Consider the following 16851-nt stretch of genomic DNA (forward strand, 5'->3'; position numbering starts at 1 on the left):
AAAACACCGAAAGAGAATGTGGATATTTTCGCTAAAATTCAAAATAGAGTTCAAAAGAAACATGAGTCGCTACAGAATTACATATACGATGTATTAGGATTGGTAGATAAAGGAGCGCCCACATTAACGGAAACCCAGATTATTTCTATTTTGAGTCATGGATTGAGGCCATACTTTTTAGAAAGAGTAGGCGTACAGCAATTTGAGTCATTGGATGAGTTTATTCAAGCCTTGAATAATCTCGAAACAAATAGGTATAGGGTGAAAAATAGGAAGAAACATGAACTTCATGCTAGGCTAAATTCATCAATGAAAAAGGAACTGCGTAAATTGGGAAAATTGCGTAAATATATGTCGTCAGATTCTGAAACATCATCAAAATCAAGTGGGGCCGAATTATCCGAGTCAGATGAAGAAGAAGATAATAGAGTTTTGCGGCAAAATAGGCGATCGTGTAATAATATAAGATCTAGTTCGCAGGTTTCGAAGTTGACCAAACAAGACGATAATAAATCTGAAACTAGTGAGTAGGAACGGAATAACAAAGAACAATACAAAATGTCGCAGACAATGGAGAATGTCCAGAAACAACTAGAACAATTAACATTGAAAATGGAAAGTTTTGAGGATACACAAAAACAATGTGAGGAAACTAATGTGCAGATAACACAGGGAAATAATTCTGCCAAACAAAATTTTAATCAGAGCAACAAAGGTTTTCATAAAGAAAATGTTCGTGGAAATTTCACAGGAAATTCGAGAAATTATAGACAAAATAATTATCAGTCACAAAATAGCTTTGGAACAGGTTCATATAGAGGCAGATCAATTAGGAGTAAAAATAATTTTAGAAGTACCGGTAGAGGTCGAAATAATTACTACCCACAACGGTCATTTGTACCCCAGATGCATCAAACTTGCCAATTACCAGTAGTTAATGACCCAAATTGTATGTCACAGGAAAATTTGTGCGTTCCACAAGTGGCACCAGTACAACAAAGTTTTTCCCAATATGTAGTTCCTACTTATCAAAATACACAGGGCTCAAACGCAAATGCATCTCAAATGCAAGGTTTAAACTAAGTTCATCCGTACCTGACGACGGTGCATGTTCGGAAAATAACAGTATACAGCCTAATAATCACAACTGTCAACAGAAAGACAAGCTAGTCACATATAACGAATGGTGTAAAAATGCTAGAAAATCGAAGCAGGAATTAATTCAAGTCTCTTTAAATATAGATAACGAAATAGCTAAGTTTTCAATAGACGTAAATTCTAAGACAGTCAATGTCATTGATGATTCTGCTTCTACTATCAGCATCATAGAAAAATCATTGTTGTCTAGAAATGTAAAACTTATCGAAACACAGACTAAAGTGTTGGATGTATCTCAGAACCCTGTAGTTATAAAATATATGGCAATTGTTAGATTTTGCATTAATGGAACGACTCTTCACCAGAAATTCCGTGTCTTGGAGCATTTTAAACTGAAAATGTTAATAGGAAACGATTTCTTAATATTTCATCAAGCTAACTTGTGTCTAGGAAAGAATCTTTTAACGTTAACTAGGTTTGGATTACCTCCCAAGGATGCAGAAATTGATGTAAACAAGGAGCATAATATATCAAATTTCGTATTCTTTTTGATTGAGAAAGCTCTTGCACCTAAATTTGTTGCAAAAAAGAGATCTATGTTACCACCAAGGTCTGAGGTTATCGTTCAATTAACATTAAAACAATCTAGGTCAAATAAAGAAATTGTACTTGAACCAAATCAAGAATTACCAGAAAAATTAGGAATTTTAATTCCGAGAGCTCTTGTGTCAGATAAGTCTCCAGTTATTGAAAGAATAAATCAATTAGCGCATAAGGTAGTATTAAATAAATACTAATCTTGTAGTGGGCAAGGCAGAAGACGTATATATTCAACCCATAGATGTTATTTCAGCATTAGAAGACGACAATTACATAAATCACGAATTTTTGGAAGAAGGTCAAAGGTTATTTGATGCTTCAAAATTGAAAATAGGAGAAAAAGCTAGTCCGGAATATAAACAAAAAGTAATAGATTTATGTTGCGAATTTGCCGATATTTTTACCTGGAATCCCAATAGATTAGGCCGTGCGAGAGGATATCAATATAGGGTGCAACTAAAGTCAGAGTTACCTACTTCTCGTGAACAATATCAAATACCAAAAGCCTTGCAAGCAGAAATGCGTGAATACATGAATACCTTAATTCAGCACTTGTGGCAGAAAGGTCTAATTCTCCTTTTAATTCGACCGTGTTATTTTTGAGAATACCATCGGGAAAGCTGAGAAAAATAGCTGATATGCGATTGTTGAATTCGAAAGTGGTCCATCATTCTCTGACATTACCACCTATTCATGATATAATTTCTTCCATGGTTGGACATGTTTGGTACGTAAATTTGGACGTCTCATCCGCATATTTTAATATAGAATTAACACCAGATTCTCGTCCATATTTTCCCTTTTCTCTACCGACATTTGGGACTTTTCAGTATTGTGTCACTCCCCAAGGATTTGTAAATAGTGGAGCTGTGTATAATAGATTCATGTCTATGGTGTTGACTAACCTCCATCCAGAAAACATAGCCTGTTATGTGGATAACATCTTAGAAAATCAGGGCTTAGAATTTCAGTAGAAAAATCTCAATTTTTATTTCAAGAAATTTTAGCGCTCGGACACAAAGTGTCGCGTTATGGCTACCAGATTTCAGATTGTTTGTTAAAAGCAATCGAAACTTATCCTGTCCCGAAATCGACGAAGAACGTTAGATCGTTTCTCGGTTTGTGCAATTTTGTAAGGAAATTTTTACCTAATTACGCCGAAGTAGTACAAAATTTACAAAATATTAATATCAAGATTAATAAAATATCATTTACCCTTTACCAATTAGCTTCAGTCATATTACAATATGGTGTGCACACTTATCTGAATCCAACGTCAAAAGTGGACAGAAGAAAAGAATAAAGAACGTGCTGTAATGTTTTAAAGTCAATTAACATGTTGAAAGTACATTTAAATCATACTGCGTGAATTGTATTAAGTTGGTGCAAATAAAATATCCGTTTCAGGTTCGTAATTTAAAAAGGGCCAGAAAATGAAAACTACAATGTTTGATAATCAAGATAGTCTATAATAAAAAATACAGTCACAGTTTGCAACCACACACTTTTACCATCCCTAGTCAACGATTAGATTTTGTGGCGAAAGATGTCTGTAGTCTACGATGCGAAGAAGTTCTCAACCGTATGTTGCATAGCTCAATTATCAGGGAAAGTTTTCCTCCCAAGAAGTGATCGAGGTGCCGAAGTGGCGGTACGCAGTAGGAGATATACCAGGCGAATACATTGGGTGAAGAAGGGGTTCACACCGCCCCTCAGGAAGATTCTGTGCATTTCTTTGCCGGATATGTGAGCGAGTATTGTTATCCAATATGGAAGCACATGTCTCTTGACCATTGCTGGATTCTTGCAGATGAGTTTGCTATGCACCCCATGAGTTCAGCACTGTAACGATTTGCATTAATAATTTCATTTCGCCGAGAAAAAATGAAGATAACTCCCTCCATAGACCATACCTGCAACAACACCTTCTGTGGGTGGAAATCGTTCTGGACATTGATCTCAAATCATCCATTATCCTGACCATTTACCATTGTGATAGTAGATTCAGTTTTCATCTGAAGTAACAATCCAATGCAGGAAACTTTTCCGGTTATTTCTTACACCCAGAGAACTGCGCACCCAGACCGTGGTTTTTATTGGTCGCTGTCAACTCGTAGTCCAAAATTTACCTTGCCAATTGCACGGAGCCGCCGAATGACAGTAGTTCGATGTGTACCTAACTTGTCTGCAATTGTAAGAACGCTTTCCCGAGGGTCTGCTTCCACGGTGTTTCTGTAGAGCTCATCGGAACGTTATGTTGGTCAGTGCCTAGGAATTCAGTTTGAGATGCTGTGTCGCAGAAAAGAAATTTGACAAGCCAACCGTGATTTTGCCATTTCTGCCCAAAGTTCACTGTTAATAATTTTTCGGCATTTACAGCAGAATGTCGTTGTTTGAATACGTAAAGTTAAATTACTCAGAATTGTGTTTTCTTCATGGTGTCCTTTTATACAGTCCTGTTGAGTGACGCACTACCTCCTGATTGTCTATGTATGCCAGAGTAAATTGGAAATGAAGTGAAATGAAATCTTTGAGTTTTACGTCCCACGGTTATGCCGGCTTGGCTAAAGGAGACGGTGATGATGAGAAATGAATGAAATGATGGAATGAAAAAAGTAGGAGGAAACAAGAGAACCCCTAGGAAACACACGCACATGGTGTTTGTCCACCACAAAGTTCACTTGGCGGGAGCAGGGTTTTGGGATCCCATGCACCAGAGGTGAACGCTCTACCACTGAGCCACCGCGGCCCCATGTGAATGCCAGAGTGTTTGCTAGACGTGTATAGTGTTCGTGACATTAGACGTGTCACCTTAGCCAATACCTGTATTGTGTATTGTGTTGTTGACGTGAGTTTCGCATCAAACTCAAAACGCACAAATTTATTTTGCACCAGCCTAATAAAACAGGGTACATTATATATATTGTAATGTCCTACCTGATGTAGTGTATAAACAATTCCACACGCCAGTGTTTACAAACACCACCACGTGGTTTGGCAAGAGGATTTCCCATCAGATGGATCTACAATCACCTGAAGACGACGGACTTCTAGCCCCTCCCACGGAGCAGAAGACGACAATGGAGCAGCAGTGCCACCGCCACCCAAGGAATCCTATAAATTGGCTGGACGACGGAAATTCTGTACCAGTTTTCTGGTGACCCTCCTATTGTTTGCTTCGGAACATTAGAAGTAATCTAACCCCAGGGCCTCTAGTCTGCTTCGGGACTACGCCTATCCTATCTCCTGGCTTAGCCTGCTTCGGGGCTCTGACTGGGAATCCTAACCTCAGCCGCTTAGCCTGCTTCGGGGATCTGTTGGCCATTTAACCTTCACTCTGCTTGCTTCGGAGCATAGGGTCCCTAACTCCACTCTGCTTAACCTGCTTCGGAGCTCTGTAGAGATCCTGTCTGCGACCTTACGGTCAAAGACCACCTTTAACTAACTTTGTAAATTTGAAGGGATTATTTGTATAGTATTTTTGTAAAAATACTTCTTAGTGGAAATTTTATAATAAAAGCTAGTAGTGGGAGTCGATTTCGGACACTCTTTTTTTAACGCTCTACCTATACCTATATGGGACAAAGTTTTACAATATATTCCTTACATGCCATGTTTCTGTATTTTATAAATAATTTTTTGCTATGTAGTCTATTATTAATTATATACAAACTAATAGTTAGGGATTTATTATTTACTCCATTAGAAATGAATGTATTACAATTTGGAGCGTAATTCCGCATTGGTCTTCGCAAAGTTTGCGGATTACAAAGCAACACAATGCAAATAATTAATAAGCTAACTACTATGTCGATTATAACGACCTAAAACGCAAATTTAGCGTAGCATTGACACAAATCGTTAAGGAATATGGCTCCTAGAAGTATAATAGCTTTTGCTTCAGAAGTAAGATTACTATATAGCAGACTGTTTAAATTTCACACAAAAAAAAAGCTAGGCTATATTACTCGAAAAATTTATTAATGGCAGGGAGAAAATATAGTATAATTTATACAACTAAACTCTTACAATACGATTACAGAAATTTGAGAGAGATTATAAATTGATTCGTTTGAGTTTAGCGTCCCTTTTCAGCATGGAGGCTATATGAGATTTGGAGACAGTTTAAGACGTACTCCGAATCGCCGAAATGCGTTAATATTCAAGACTTTACCGCCAAAAATCGAATTTAGGATCCCGTGACTCAAAGGCGTCCGTGCGCTAGCCACTAGAAAAGATGGCTGAACTCCGTTATTAACGAAGAAGAAAATACAATAACCCACGTTAGTACACTCAGGGGCATACGCAAGGGAGGGCCCGAGTTTTAGCTGTCCTCTACTTGAGAAAAAATATTAAGAAAAAGTAAAAATTTACCATATAAATATATATGTAAAAACACCTGAAAAAATATTAACTTGGGAGCTTGAATCCTTCCCCTCTTGATCAATTTCTGACTACATTACTGAGTACATTGACTTATAATTGGATACAACTATCAAGTATTTGTTTATTGAATACTCAGTGGTCTTCCTCGAATGCTGTAATATAACATAATTCTAAAATAAGCAAGTTACAAAAAGTTTAACACACAAAAAAGCAGAAAGAAAGCGAAGATACCGGAAAAATATAGAAGTAATTGTCTGTACCTCGGAAAGAGAACATTTTATCCATTTTCCCACCCCTCACCCCATTTTTTACGACCCGAAAAAGAGGACATATCCGGGTAAAAGAAAATGTCTAGTAACCTTATTCAAGATAAACTTATTTTCTGCACGTTGGCTACCTGTAAGTTCGACAGTTTTCCATGGAATTGAAGTAGGCAATTAACGCAAGAATAGTCTATATGCCTCTCAATACTCTATACGAACTTTTAGCCATTAGTTTTATTTATTTATTTATTTATTTTTCAGATGACGGAACCCAGGTATGTTATATCAATGGGCAGTTGTGCAAATGGGGGAGGCTACTATCACTACTCATATTCTGTTGTAAGAGGTGTTGACAGAATTATACCCGTGGACCTTTATGTACCTGGTAAGATATCCAATATCTCGCAGTCATGAATTAAAGTTTACCTTTAATTAGACATACAGTTGAATTTTGATATAACAGCATCAGTTTCTGCGGCATCTCGTATATTGCATTAAATATTCAGTGTCGCTAATTAATTACTCCCAAGGCAAGTGTTTTAATGCCTTATTTAGTACTGCACGAGATTTACCTCCATCGAAAGACTTGCTGCTTTCACATGAGGTCTTCAAGCGAAAGGCTATCTGGAGCATATCCAGTTTTTGCTAAAATCAATCTTGGTTTCGATACTAAGCTTAATTGTTTCAGATAGAGAGTGTAAACTGTTCTTAAATTTATTTTGATGGAAATAGAGAAACAAGCAAAATAATTCTCTATTCCAGCAGTACCCCATAAGCAATTGTCCGCCGCACATCGTCGGGCCGATCGCTACTATGGCGGTATATAAGCGGATTTCGAGCGGGACATCGAGTCGGTTGACTAACTGCAACCACTGGCGGACCGATGACGGTTTTCTCGGGGTACCCGAGAACGCGGTACTGCGACGGATGTAGCCTTCGGACCATACGTTGATCATGGCGGTTGACCCTGCTTACGGTCCTGTGGCGGGAACGGATCGGCTTTGCATTACCCACAATTCTCCACTCTTCGCGTGGTGAACGTCATTTGTTCTGGTTTTCATATGAAGAGAAGAGAACTCGGTAACGTCTGTTGACCTAGGATATAAGAGCAACATGTGGCAGCACTGTACTCATGTAACTATTGTCAGACAGTTCGTTGGCTTACAAAACTATTTTCGTGACCGGTTACAACTGAACATGTTACGTTATTTGTTACTTGGCAAAATGTCAAATATACTGCCTAAAGCTTTGCTCATTGCAAACCATCAACTCCAAAATTACAATTCTCACTGACAATTACGAGATAGTAGTTCAGATATGCTTGGAAGGTATTGCCTTCTACAGCCCACCCACCTCTGAATGGGAATGGAATTCTTGAAAAAAAATGGTGTTAAATCTTTGTATTTTAACCATGTATTGGTATAAAGGTTTCAGCGCTTAAGTGTCAATACGTTTCCAAAACTGGGAGTAGATTATTAAAGGCGGCATGAAGAGAATTTTTTGGGGGCAATCCGGTGGTTTGCAGTAGATCCGATTACGTCTTGCACATTGGGAAATACGTGGAGGGATTTCAGCGGCTGGGTATCGACTAAAGGCGGGGGAGCAGTGGGATTATGGCGTATACCCCGCCGACCAGACGAAGGCGTAATTAGTGTAATCGAGCAGGTGGCCCGGCGGCGGCGTCCGCCAGCGGTCCGCCATTCGCACGTCGATGGGCCTACGGCGGCCCGCTGGCGGAATGCTTATGGGGTACATATTTCCTTCAAACGCTTGGGCACAATACTCTCAAATTTACCCCATTCCTGCAATATATATATATATATATATATATATATATATATATATATATATATATATATATATATATATATATATATATATATATAGGGTGGAAGGTAACAACACCGAAAAGCTTTGGGAGATGATTCCTTATTTGAAATGAAAGGAAAAAGTTCTAATAAACATGGGTCGAAAAACGTCTCCTTTCAGAGTTATGAACCGCCGAATATTAGAAAAATCACATTTCCAAACGTCCTGGCGTAGAAACTGTAGGGCCTATCCTAAGCGGTTTAAGGAATTACACAGGAACTAATATGCGTTCTGTCTAAATATCCATGTTTCAGAATTCACGGTACCAGCAAAACGAACGCACCATTAGTACTTAAAGGAGTATCCCTATACATTCAACTTCCTTTTTACAGTTCGTTTCGCCGATAACGGAGGATGATGAAACATAGATATTTATATAGAGCGCATACTAGTTGCTGTGTAATTCCTTAAACCGGTTGGGATAGGTTCTATAGTTTCTAAGCCAGAGCGTTTTGAAACATGATTTTTCGAATTTTCGGCGGTTCATAACTCTGAAAGAAGACGTTTTTCGACCCATGTTTATTAGAACTTTTTTCTTTCCTTTCATATAAGGAATATATATATACCTGTATATATATAAGATAAAGAAAGAAAGAAATATAGATAGATAAATTATCTCAAAACGGCGGGGAAAACGTGAAAGATTAGTTCATCAATAATAGTCTCCAGAACACTAAACGCTAACGTGTGTTAATCGTAGTTTAAGGAATAACTCAGGTAGACCTAATATTCGATTTACCTACTGACGTATCCTGTGTTAAGAGTGATTAGGGCAAACGAACAATTAGCATCCCTATCTTTCTTCTCTATCCCCACGCAAAATTTATATTAATTTTCTTATTTCAATTATATCTGTTCATTTCTACTTCCTTCTTAAATACGATTTAACTTGACTTTGAAGACGAAAAAACAACGTCTTAAAATATTCGGTTTACCGCAATCATTTACAAGATCTAAAAATTTAAAACGATTGAAGAAACTAACCTTATTCACAACCAGTTTTAAGTGTGATTATCGATTTGATACAGCGTTGCCATACTCACAGCTCGGAATTCTTCCAAAACTTGATCGAAATTATGCTAGATTTGGTCAAATTATGCCAGATCCTCATAATTACTAATTCAGGAGTTAAAAAAAAACGAAGTTGAGATACGATAACGTAACTTAAAATACGCAGAGCGCAAGAATGAGTGCATAGAACTCAATACTTCACGCACCAAAGGTTTAACTCAACTAAACTAGTGCAGTCGTTGCCAGACTCAATCGTATAAATGTATCGTATAAATGAATGCAAAATGTTTCTTTACATATTTTGAAAGAAAATTACCTCGCAGCATAAGCGGAGTTTTGAATTGTCTGCTGGGAGGCAGATTTTTGGTCGGTCTCGGACCTTTCCTTTCAGAAATAAAAGTTGGGGGGAGAATGGGCCTCATAGCTCCGCCTATGCCTCGCAGTTAGAGGATTAGAAAACCCTGGGTGAAACCACACACACACACACACACACACACACACACACAAAAGACCAAAGCCGTTTCTAACTTACTTCGGAAAATGAAACGGCTGTATGGTTTACCAACTGTATGAATCAATGGAAGAGGATATATTTCTGCCGTTCCTTTTCTTTCCACGACCAACTTCTTTCTCATCTCCAGGTTTTGCGGCTTTTTGATAAACTTGCTGAAATTATGCTAGATTTGGGCAGGATGCTAAAAGCAAGATGCTAGATGCTAAAGACATGCAAATTATGCTAGATCTAGCATCATTATGCTAGATCTGGCAACGCTGATTTGATATATATAACTTACGCTGTTATTTTTCTTATCTCAGCTGTTGCAAATTTGTCTAATGTCCTCAAAAATTCGTTTTTTCAACTTTTTTCCCGTCTACACTTCGTAAAGCAAGATAATTCTCCCATGAATGCTCTTAAGTACGAAAGAATTACTTTTATAAAATAACAGACAAATTCTGACCAAAGCATATATTAACTAATAAATAATAGCGTTACAGTTTCGGCAAATTGACTTTGCCTTCATCAGACACATTATGAAATACAATTTCTAAGATTACAGCTTATATACTTCTTAAAGTGAGAGGAGGTATTCCATGAACCAATCATATTCGTCCTTTCCTTTAACAATTTTTAATTAATACAAATGCAACTTTTAATGATCAACTTTCACTTAAGAGCTAAACTTTTAATTGACACACCTGTGTATGAATAACTTTCACTTTTGAAAAACAAACTTTTAATTGTCTATCCGTTGTTCAACACACCTGTTTTAATCTCTTCTTTCTTCTCTGTTTTATCCAATATCTTTCTCCATACCTCATGTATATTTAGTCCGCTATTCCAATTCATAAGTTTCTCGCTTCCTTCCTTTCTTATCCATTCTGCCTCTTTCCATTTTCTTATAATGCTTCTTTTCTCCTTTTCCAGCCCCTCTACGCCTTCCCAGTCTATTTCATGTCCTGTCTCCCTTACATGTTTATATATAGCGTTACTATCTCTCTTCAATCGAACGTCGTCCTTGTGCTGTTTAATCCTTTCTTGTAACCTTTTTCCTGTTTCTCCTACATAACTCATATCACATTCTTTGCATTTAATTCTATATACAACCCCTTCATCACTTATTTGAATCTCTGTTACCTTCCTTTTCCTCGTTCGCAATGCATCTAACATTCTTCTGCTACCTTTTCTGTACGTTCTTACTCCTCCTTTTCTCAATAAGTTTTTTAAGACTTCCGTTTTTTCTCCTATGCTCTCTATCCCGAACCAGCTTTTCTTTTCTTCTTCTCTATCTTCTCTCACTTCCTTCTGCCTTCTGCCCTCTTCTTTCTTGCTATTCTTCTTCAATATATCCTCACTATATCCATTCTGCATTAATAAACTGTGAAACTGTTCTATGTCTTCTTTTCTCTTCTCGTCATCACTGTCTATCATTCTTATCCTTCTCTCCATGTTTCTAATAAAGTTCCTTTTAGTTCCTTCATCTACATCACTTCTTCTATGGCAATAAACACCTGCTGAACATTGTTTTCTATACCATGTTGTTTCAAATTTCCCTCCTACTTTCCTTATTGTCATATCTAAAAAGTTTATTTTCCCCTCTTCCTCTAACTCTACCTCCAGGCTTATTCCTTTTTCTTTATCTTCTATCCTTCTCACAAATTGCTCGAATTGTCTCTTCGTTCCTTTCCAAATACCTAAACAATCATCCACATACCTGCAAAACATAATCAGTCTTTCGCCTCCTTCTTCTTTAACTTTCTCTTCCCATTTATTCATCACAATTTCTGATAACACTGGGCTATGGGAGAACAGTGTGTGTACGATAGGAGAAAAATTAGTGAAAATAAAGGAAGGACTAAGTATAGGATCGAAATTAAGCCCAGTGTTATCAGAAATTGTGATGAATAAATGGGAAGAGAAAGTTAAAGAAGAAGGAGGCGAAAGACTGATTATGTTTTGCAGGTATGTGGATGATTGTTTAGGTATTTGGAAAGGAACGAAGAGACAATTCGAGCAATTTGTGAGAAGGATAGAAGATAAAGAAAAAGGAATAAGCCTGGAGGTAGAATTAGAGGAAGAGGGGAAAATAAACTTTTTAGATATGACAATAAGGAAAGTAGGAGGGAAATTTGAAACAACATGGTATAGAAAACAATGTTCAGCAGGTGTTTATTGCCATAGAAGAAGTGATGTAGATGAAGGAACTAAAAGGAACTTTATTAGAAACATGGAGAGAAGGATAAGAATGATAGACAGTGATGACGAGAAGAGAAAAGAAGACATAGAACAGTTTCACAGTTTATTAATGCAGAATGGATATAGTGAGGATATATTGAAGAAGAATAGCAAGAAAGAAGAGGGCAGAAGGCAGAAGGAAGTGAGAGAAGATAGAGAAGAAGAAAAGAAAAGCTGGTTCGGGATAGAGAGCATAGGAGAAAAAACGGAAGTCTTAAAAAACTTATTGAGAAAAGGAGGAGTAAGAACGTACAGAAAAGGTAGCAGAAGAATGTTAGATGCATTGCGAACGAGGAAAAGGAAGGTAACAGAGATTCAAATAAGTGATGAAGGGGTTGTATATAGAATTAAATGCAAAGAATGTGATATGAGTTATGTAGGAGAAACAGGAAAAAGGTTACAAGAAAGGATTAAACAGCACAAGGACGACGTTCGATTGAAGAGAGATAGTAACGCTATATATAAACATGTAAGGGAGACAGGACATGAAATAGACTGGGAAGGCGTAGAGGGGCTGGAAAAGGAGAAAAGAAGCATTATAAGAAAATGGAAAGAGGCAGAATGGATAAGAAAGGAAGGAAGCGAGAAACTTATGAATTGGAATAGCGGACTAAATATACATGAGGTATGGAGAAAGATATTGGATAAAACAGAGAAGAAAGAAGAGATTAAAACAGGTGTGTTGAACAACGGATAGACAATTAAAAGTTTGTTTTTCAAAAGTGAAAGTTATTCATACACAGGTGTGCCAATTAAAAGTTTAGCTCTTAAGTGAAAGTTGATCATTAAAAGTTGCATTTGTATTAATTAAAAATTGTTAAAGGAAAGGACGAATATGATTGGTTCATGGAATACCTCCTCTCACTTTAAGAAGTATATAAGCTGTAATCTTAGAAATTGTATTTCATAATGTGTCTGATGAAGGCAAAGTCAATTTGCCGAAACTGTAACGCTATTATTTATTAGTTAATATATGCTTTGGTCAGAATTTGTCTGTTATTTTATAAAAGAAGTTCCAAAGCTAGAATGAGTGGCATTCAATTACTTTTAATTTGCTAATTATTTTTCATAGCTGGTAATGAAAACTGCAAGGGTGAACAGTATTTTTGGTCATATTTTCATATAATTGGAGAACATTCAATCATCTCCGTACTGCACGATGAACTTGAGAAGCTCTTCAAACGTTGAAATTTTTTGCAGTGCGAGTTGACACTAATATTCTGAAATCCAAAATTCCTTTATATATGTTATGCATCAGTTTTGACAAACTTCTGCAATTGTTTTCTAAGTCGTTATTATCATCACTGTAACACAGTGTGTTGAGATCCTAGGAAGAGTGTGTCCTAGCAAAATGTTCCCAATTGGGCCCCGCACCACGTAAGGCCGGCCATGATTCGACACTAATATAAGTCGTTTTCAATGATTTTTATGTCACCCTTTCTCCTCTGTCTAGCCGTGCTAGAGGTCTTATTTCCACTGGTGGGTCAAGTTAGAATGGATTAAAAGACATCTGAGCGATCACCAATCAACTTAGAGACACCGAAAACTATGGATTTGATACTAATGTAGGGTTTTCGATTATTTTTACATGTCATACCCTTTCGACAGCACCTTGGAGATGCTTACCACACTGGAGCTAAGCTTGGACTAAACGGCGTTCAGGGCGTCAGAATTCACATCAGTTTGCACGAAAACTACGCATTTGACACATTAATGTATGTTGTATTCGATTATTTTTACGCCACTCCTTTCTATTCTATTAGAACTACTTCCTATGTTCCCCACATTGTAAATCATAGGTGTAGGTACCAAGATTTTTTGAAATAACTCTATGTGTTTCATAGATATGGTGGAGCATACATACATACACATTCATGTTTATATATACAAGATGTCCCAGGCAATGTATTACAGAGCTTGTGGGTAGATTCGTTGACTTTCGAAAATAGTATTTACAATTCAAATCGTGGCACAATAGTAATAATACATTGCGAAAAGGTGCTATAGGCCTATATACAGTTATTGCAACGAATACATGAAACATCAGGACATGGAGTTACAGTGTTGCAAACCGTAAATAACATTATTTGTAAAAAAGACATTACTATATCAGGTTATTGCATGTTTAATGTCCTTTGGTACTGCTGAACAAAATATGGAAAGAAAATAATTTAGTGTTGATAACTATCAGGAATAAAGACGACATGTTTTGACTTGCGAAAGACCACTGTATATATGTTTTCTTTATGCGATCAGCAAACTACGCAAAAATAGAGTGTTGGTTTCCCGTTGCCTTCCACCCTGCAGTATCACAGTCGTTAAAGTCATTCTGACCACTCTTGGAACTAGTGCTCTAGTTGCCGTACCAATCACTATGAGATCCACCAACTTGGCTAGTAGAGAACTGCTGCTTTCTCCCAGAACACGCTTTCATCTGGCTACTCCATTTACACCAATACGCCGACATAGCTCTAAATTTCACAGTAGCATGCAATCCTTCTCACCCGACACATGTGTCTTCGTAAGGTGGTGTTTTATTTTTATTTATTTTTATTTTTATTTTTATTTATTTATTTATTTTTTTGATGGGGAAAGGAGTTTCTGCGTAGCATATGCTTTAGTTTTTTTTTTTTTTTTTTTTTTAGATTTTTGTTTACGTTGCCAACTGTGAAACAAATCTAAATTTACATTGTAATTTATAAATTTACATCGTTTTGTATCGTATTTTTTGAAACGAAGGAGTTACTCGTATTACTAATTTGTTATTTATTTATTTTATTCTTTTGAATGAAATAACTAACTTTTTTGTATTTAATAATGAAAAGCAAAGAAAGGGGGAAAAGTAATTGCAATTATGATTTTAAAAGGTTCTAACTTCGGCATTCTTCAGTGTTTAAACTGGTGGCTGTTATTGAATAAGTTTTATTATTATTATTATTATTATTATTATTATTATTATTATTATTATTATTATTATTATTATTATTATTATTATTATTATTATTATTATTATTAAGTTTTGAATCCGAGGAACTGGATTCAATAACTTCAAGAAACGGGGAACTGAATCACGCAATCCACGAAGTGAGCCTTCATTTTTGCGATAAAAGCCAAATAGCTTGATTTCACACAAATGTTCATTTCTTAATTTTAGCCAATTGCTGATTGGATTCAGTATGTTTTTCCACTTAAAAAAAAAAAAAAAAACACATTTTAAACCGAACACTTTCTTCCATCTTTTTAATGTAAAATAGGAGAGCATAGCGAAACGAATATACAGGGTGTTTCAGATAAAACGTCCAGTGCTTATAAATCCGAAACGGCTGAGAATAAAAAGAAACAAAAACTGAGATAGGAAAATGTCATAGAGCGCATCACATGGTGTTGTTGCGGTGACCCACAGGGCCCTCTTTCAAGGGGGCCCAGGGGCCAACTTCAAATTTTCAAATAGGAACATGTATTGAATCATACCTCATTCAATAGTACTTGAAAAACGAAACAACTTTTGTAGGAAACAATTTTCGATTTGGGCCACCGTTTTTAAATGGCTGCAAAAAGTGTCCTATATCAGATAAAACGTCCAGTGCTTATAAATCCGAAATGGCTGTGAACAAAAAGATGAAACAAAAACTGAGATAGGGAAATGTCATAGGGCGTATCACATGGTGTTGTCGTGGTGACCCACAGGGCCCTCCTTCAGGGGGGCCCAGGGGCCAACTTCAAATTTTCAAATGGGAACATGTATTGAATCATACCTCATTCAATAGTCCTTGAAATACGAAACAACTTTTGTAGGAAACAATTTTCGATCTGGTGCACCGTTTTCAAAATGGCCGCAAAAAGTCCTGTATCAGTTTGAAGTTGACAGCTGGGTCCCCTTCACGGAGTTTCCTGAGGGTCACCACAACAACACCACTTGATATGCTTTATCATCGTTTCTATCTCAGTTTTTGTTTCATCTCTCTATTCTCAGCCGTTTCTGATTTAGGCCTATAAGCACTGGACGTTTTATCTGATACAGGACACTTTTTGCGGCCATTTTGAAAACGGTGGCCCAGATCGAAAATTGTTTCCTAAAAAAGTTGTTTCATTTTTCAAGTACTATTGAATGAGGTATGATTCAATACGTGTTCCCATTTGAAAATTTGAAGTTGGCCCCTGAGCCCCCTCGAAGGAGGGCCCTGTGGGTCACCACAACAACACCATGTGATGCGCCCTATAACATTTTCCTATCTCAGTTTTTGTTTCATATTTTTATTCTCAGCCATTTCGGATTTATAAGCACTGGTCGTTTTATCTGAAACACCCTGTATATTTCTGGGCAAATACTATGAAACGAATATGAAAAAGTACGAGGGCAGAAAAGAGTACTGCTAAGTTCCAATGCTTAGTTAATAATCTATTTTTCTAGAAGAGCTTGAGTTTTGGATTTCAAGAGTTCATTGAGCCATTTTCTTTACAGATAGAATAAAGTGTCGATGAGTACGTTGTCTGTCGTCAATTTCACTACCAGTTTTCAGTGTTTTGGTTTGTAGTCTGTAGTAGATTGTGTTCTTGAGAGCATAAAAACAACTAACGATAAATGAAGGACTTCTGAGGGAATTATCACTGAGCTTTAATTGTATGTAATATCGTAAGAGAACTTTTCTGTCATAAAGGAAAGGCAATGATATATTCATCCCTTCTGTTGCAAAAATATCCCACTTCAGTAGTAAATTATGATTATAGATGCATCGCATTTTGTGATACAGGTTTTCGTTTGCATCGCATTTCTAGGATTTTGTGTCGCAAACTGTGATGCGATACCTCTTAAATATATATACTGTATGAACAACGCCTTTGGCATAGTCCTTACAAATTTCCAAGCCAGCCGGTGTGTCTGTACTAGAC

The 16851-nt window shown here is 36.8% G+C and overlaps 1 protein-coding gene across 2 annotated transcripts in view; it reads left to right on the forward strand.

Annotated features, from left to right (window-relative positions):
• LOC145678472 (NADH-quinone oxidoreductase subunit B-like) overlaps window positions 1-16851 on the forward strand; it is a 96370-nt gene that overhangs the window by 75283 nt on the left and 4236 nt on the right. For both annotated transcript variants that reach the window (XR_014130399.1, XM_081748649.1), the window contains exon 5: window positions 6609-6732. Coding sequence is in view for 1 of the 2 variants with exons in the window: in XM_081748649.1 (XP_081604775.1) it covers window positions 6609-6732 (124 nt within the window). In the remaining variant the exon portion in view is untranslated. The remainder of the gene's footprint in view (window positions 1-6608; window positions 6733-16851) is intronic.

The sequence above is a fragment of the Thermobia domestica genome, chromosome 2 (genome assembly GCF_964235325.1).
Source record: "Thermobia domestica chromosome 2, izTheDome1.hap1.1, whole genome shotgun sequence".
Taxonomy (NCBI): Eukaryota; Metazoa; Arthropoda; class Insecta; order Zygentoma; family Lepismatidae; genus Thermobia; species Thermobia domestica.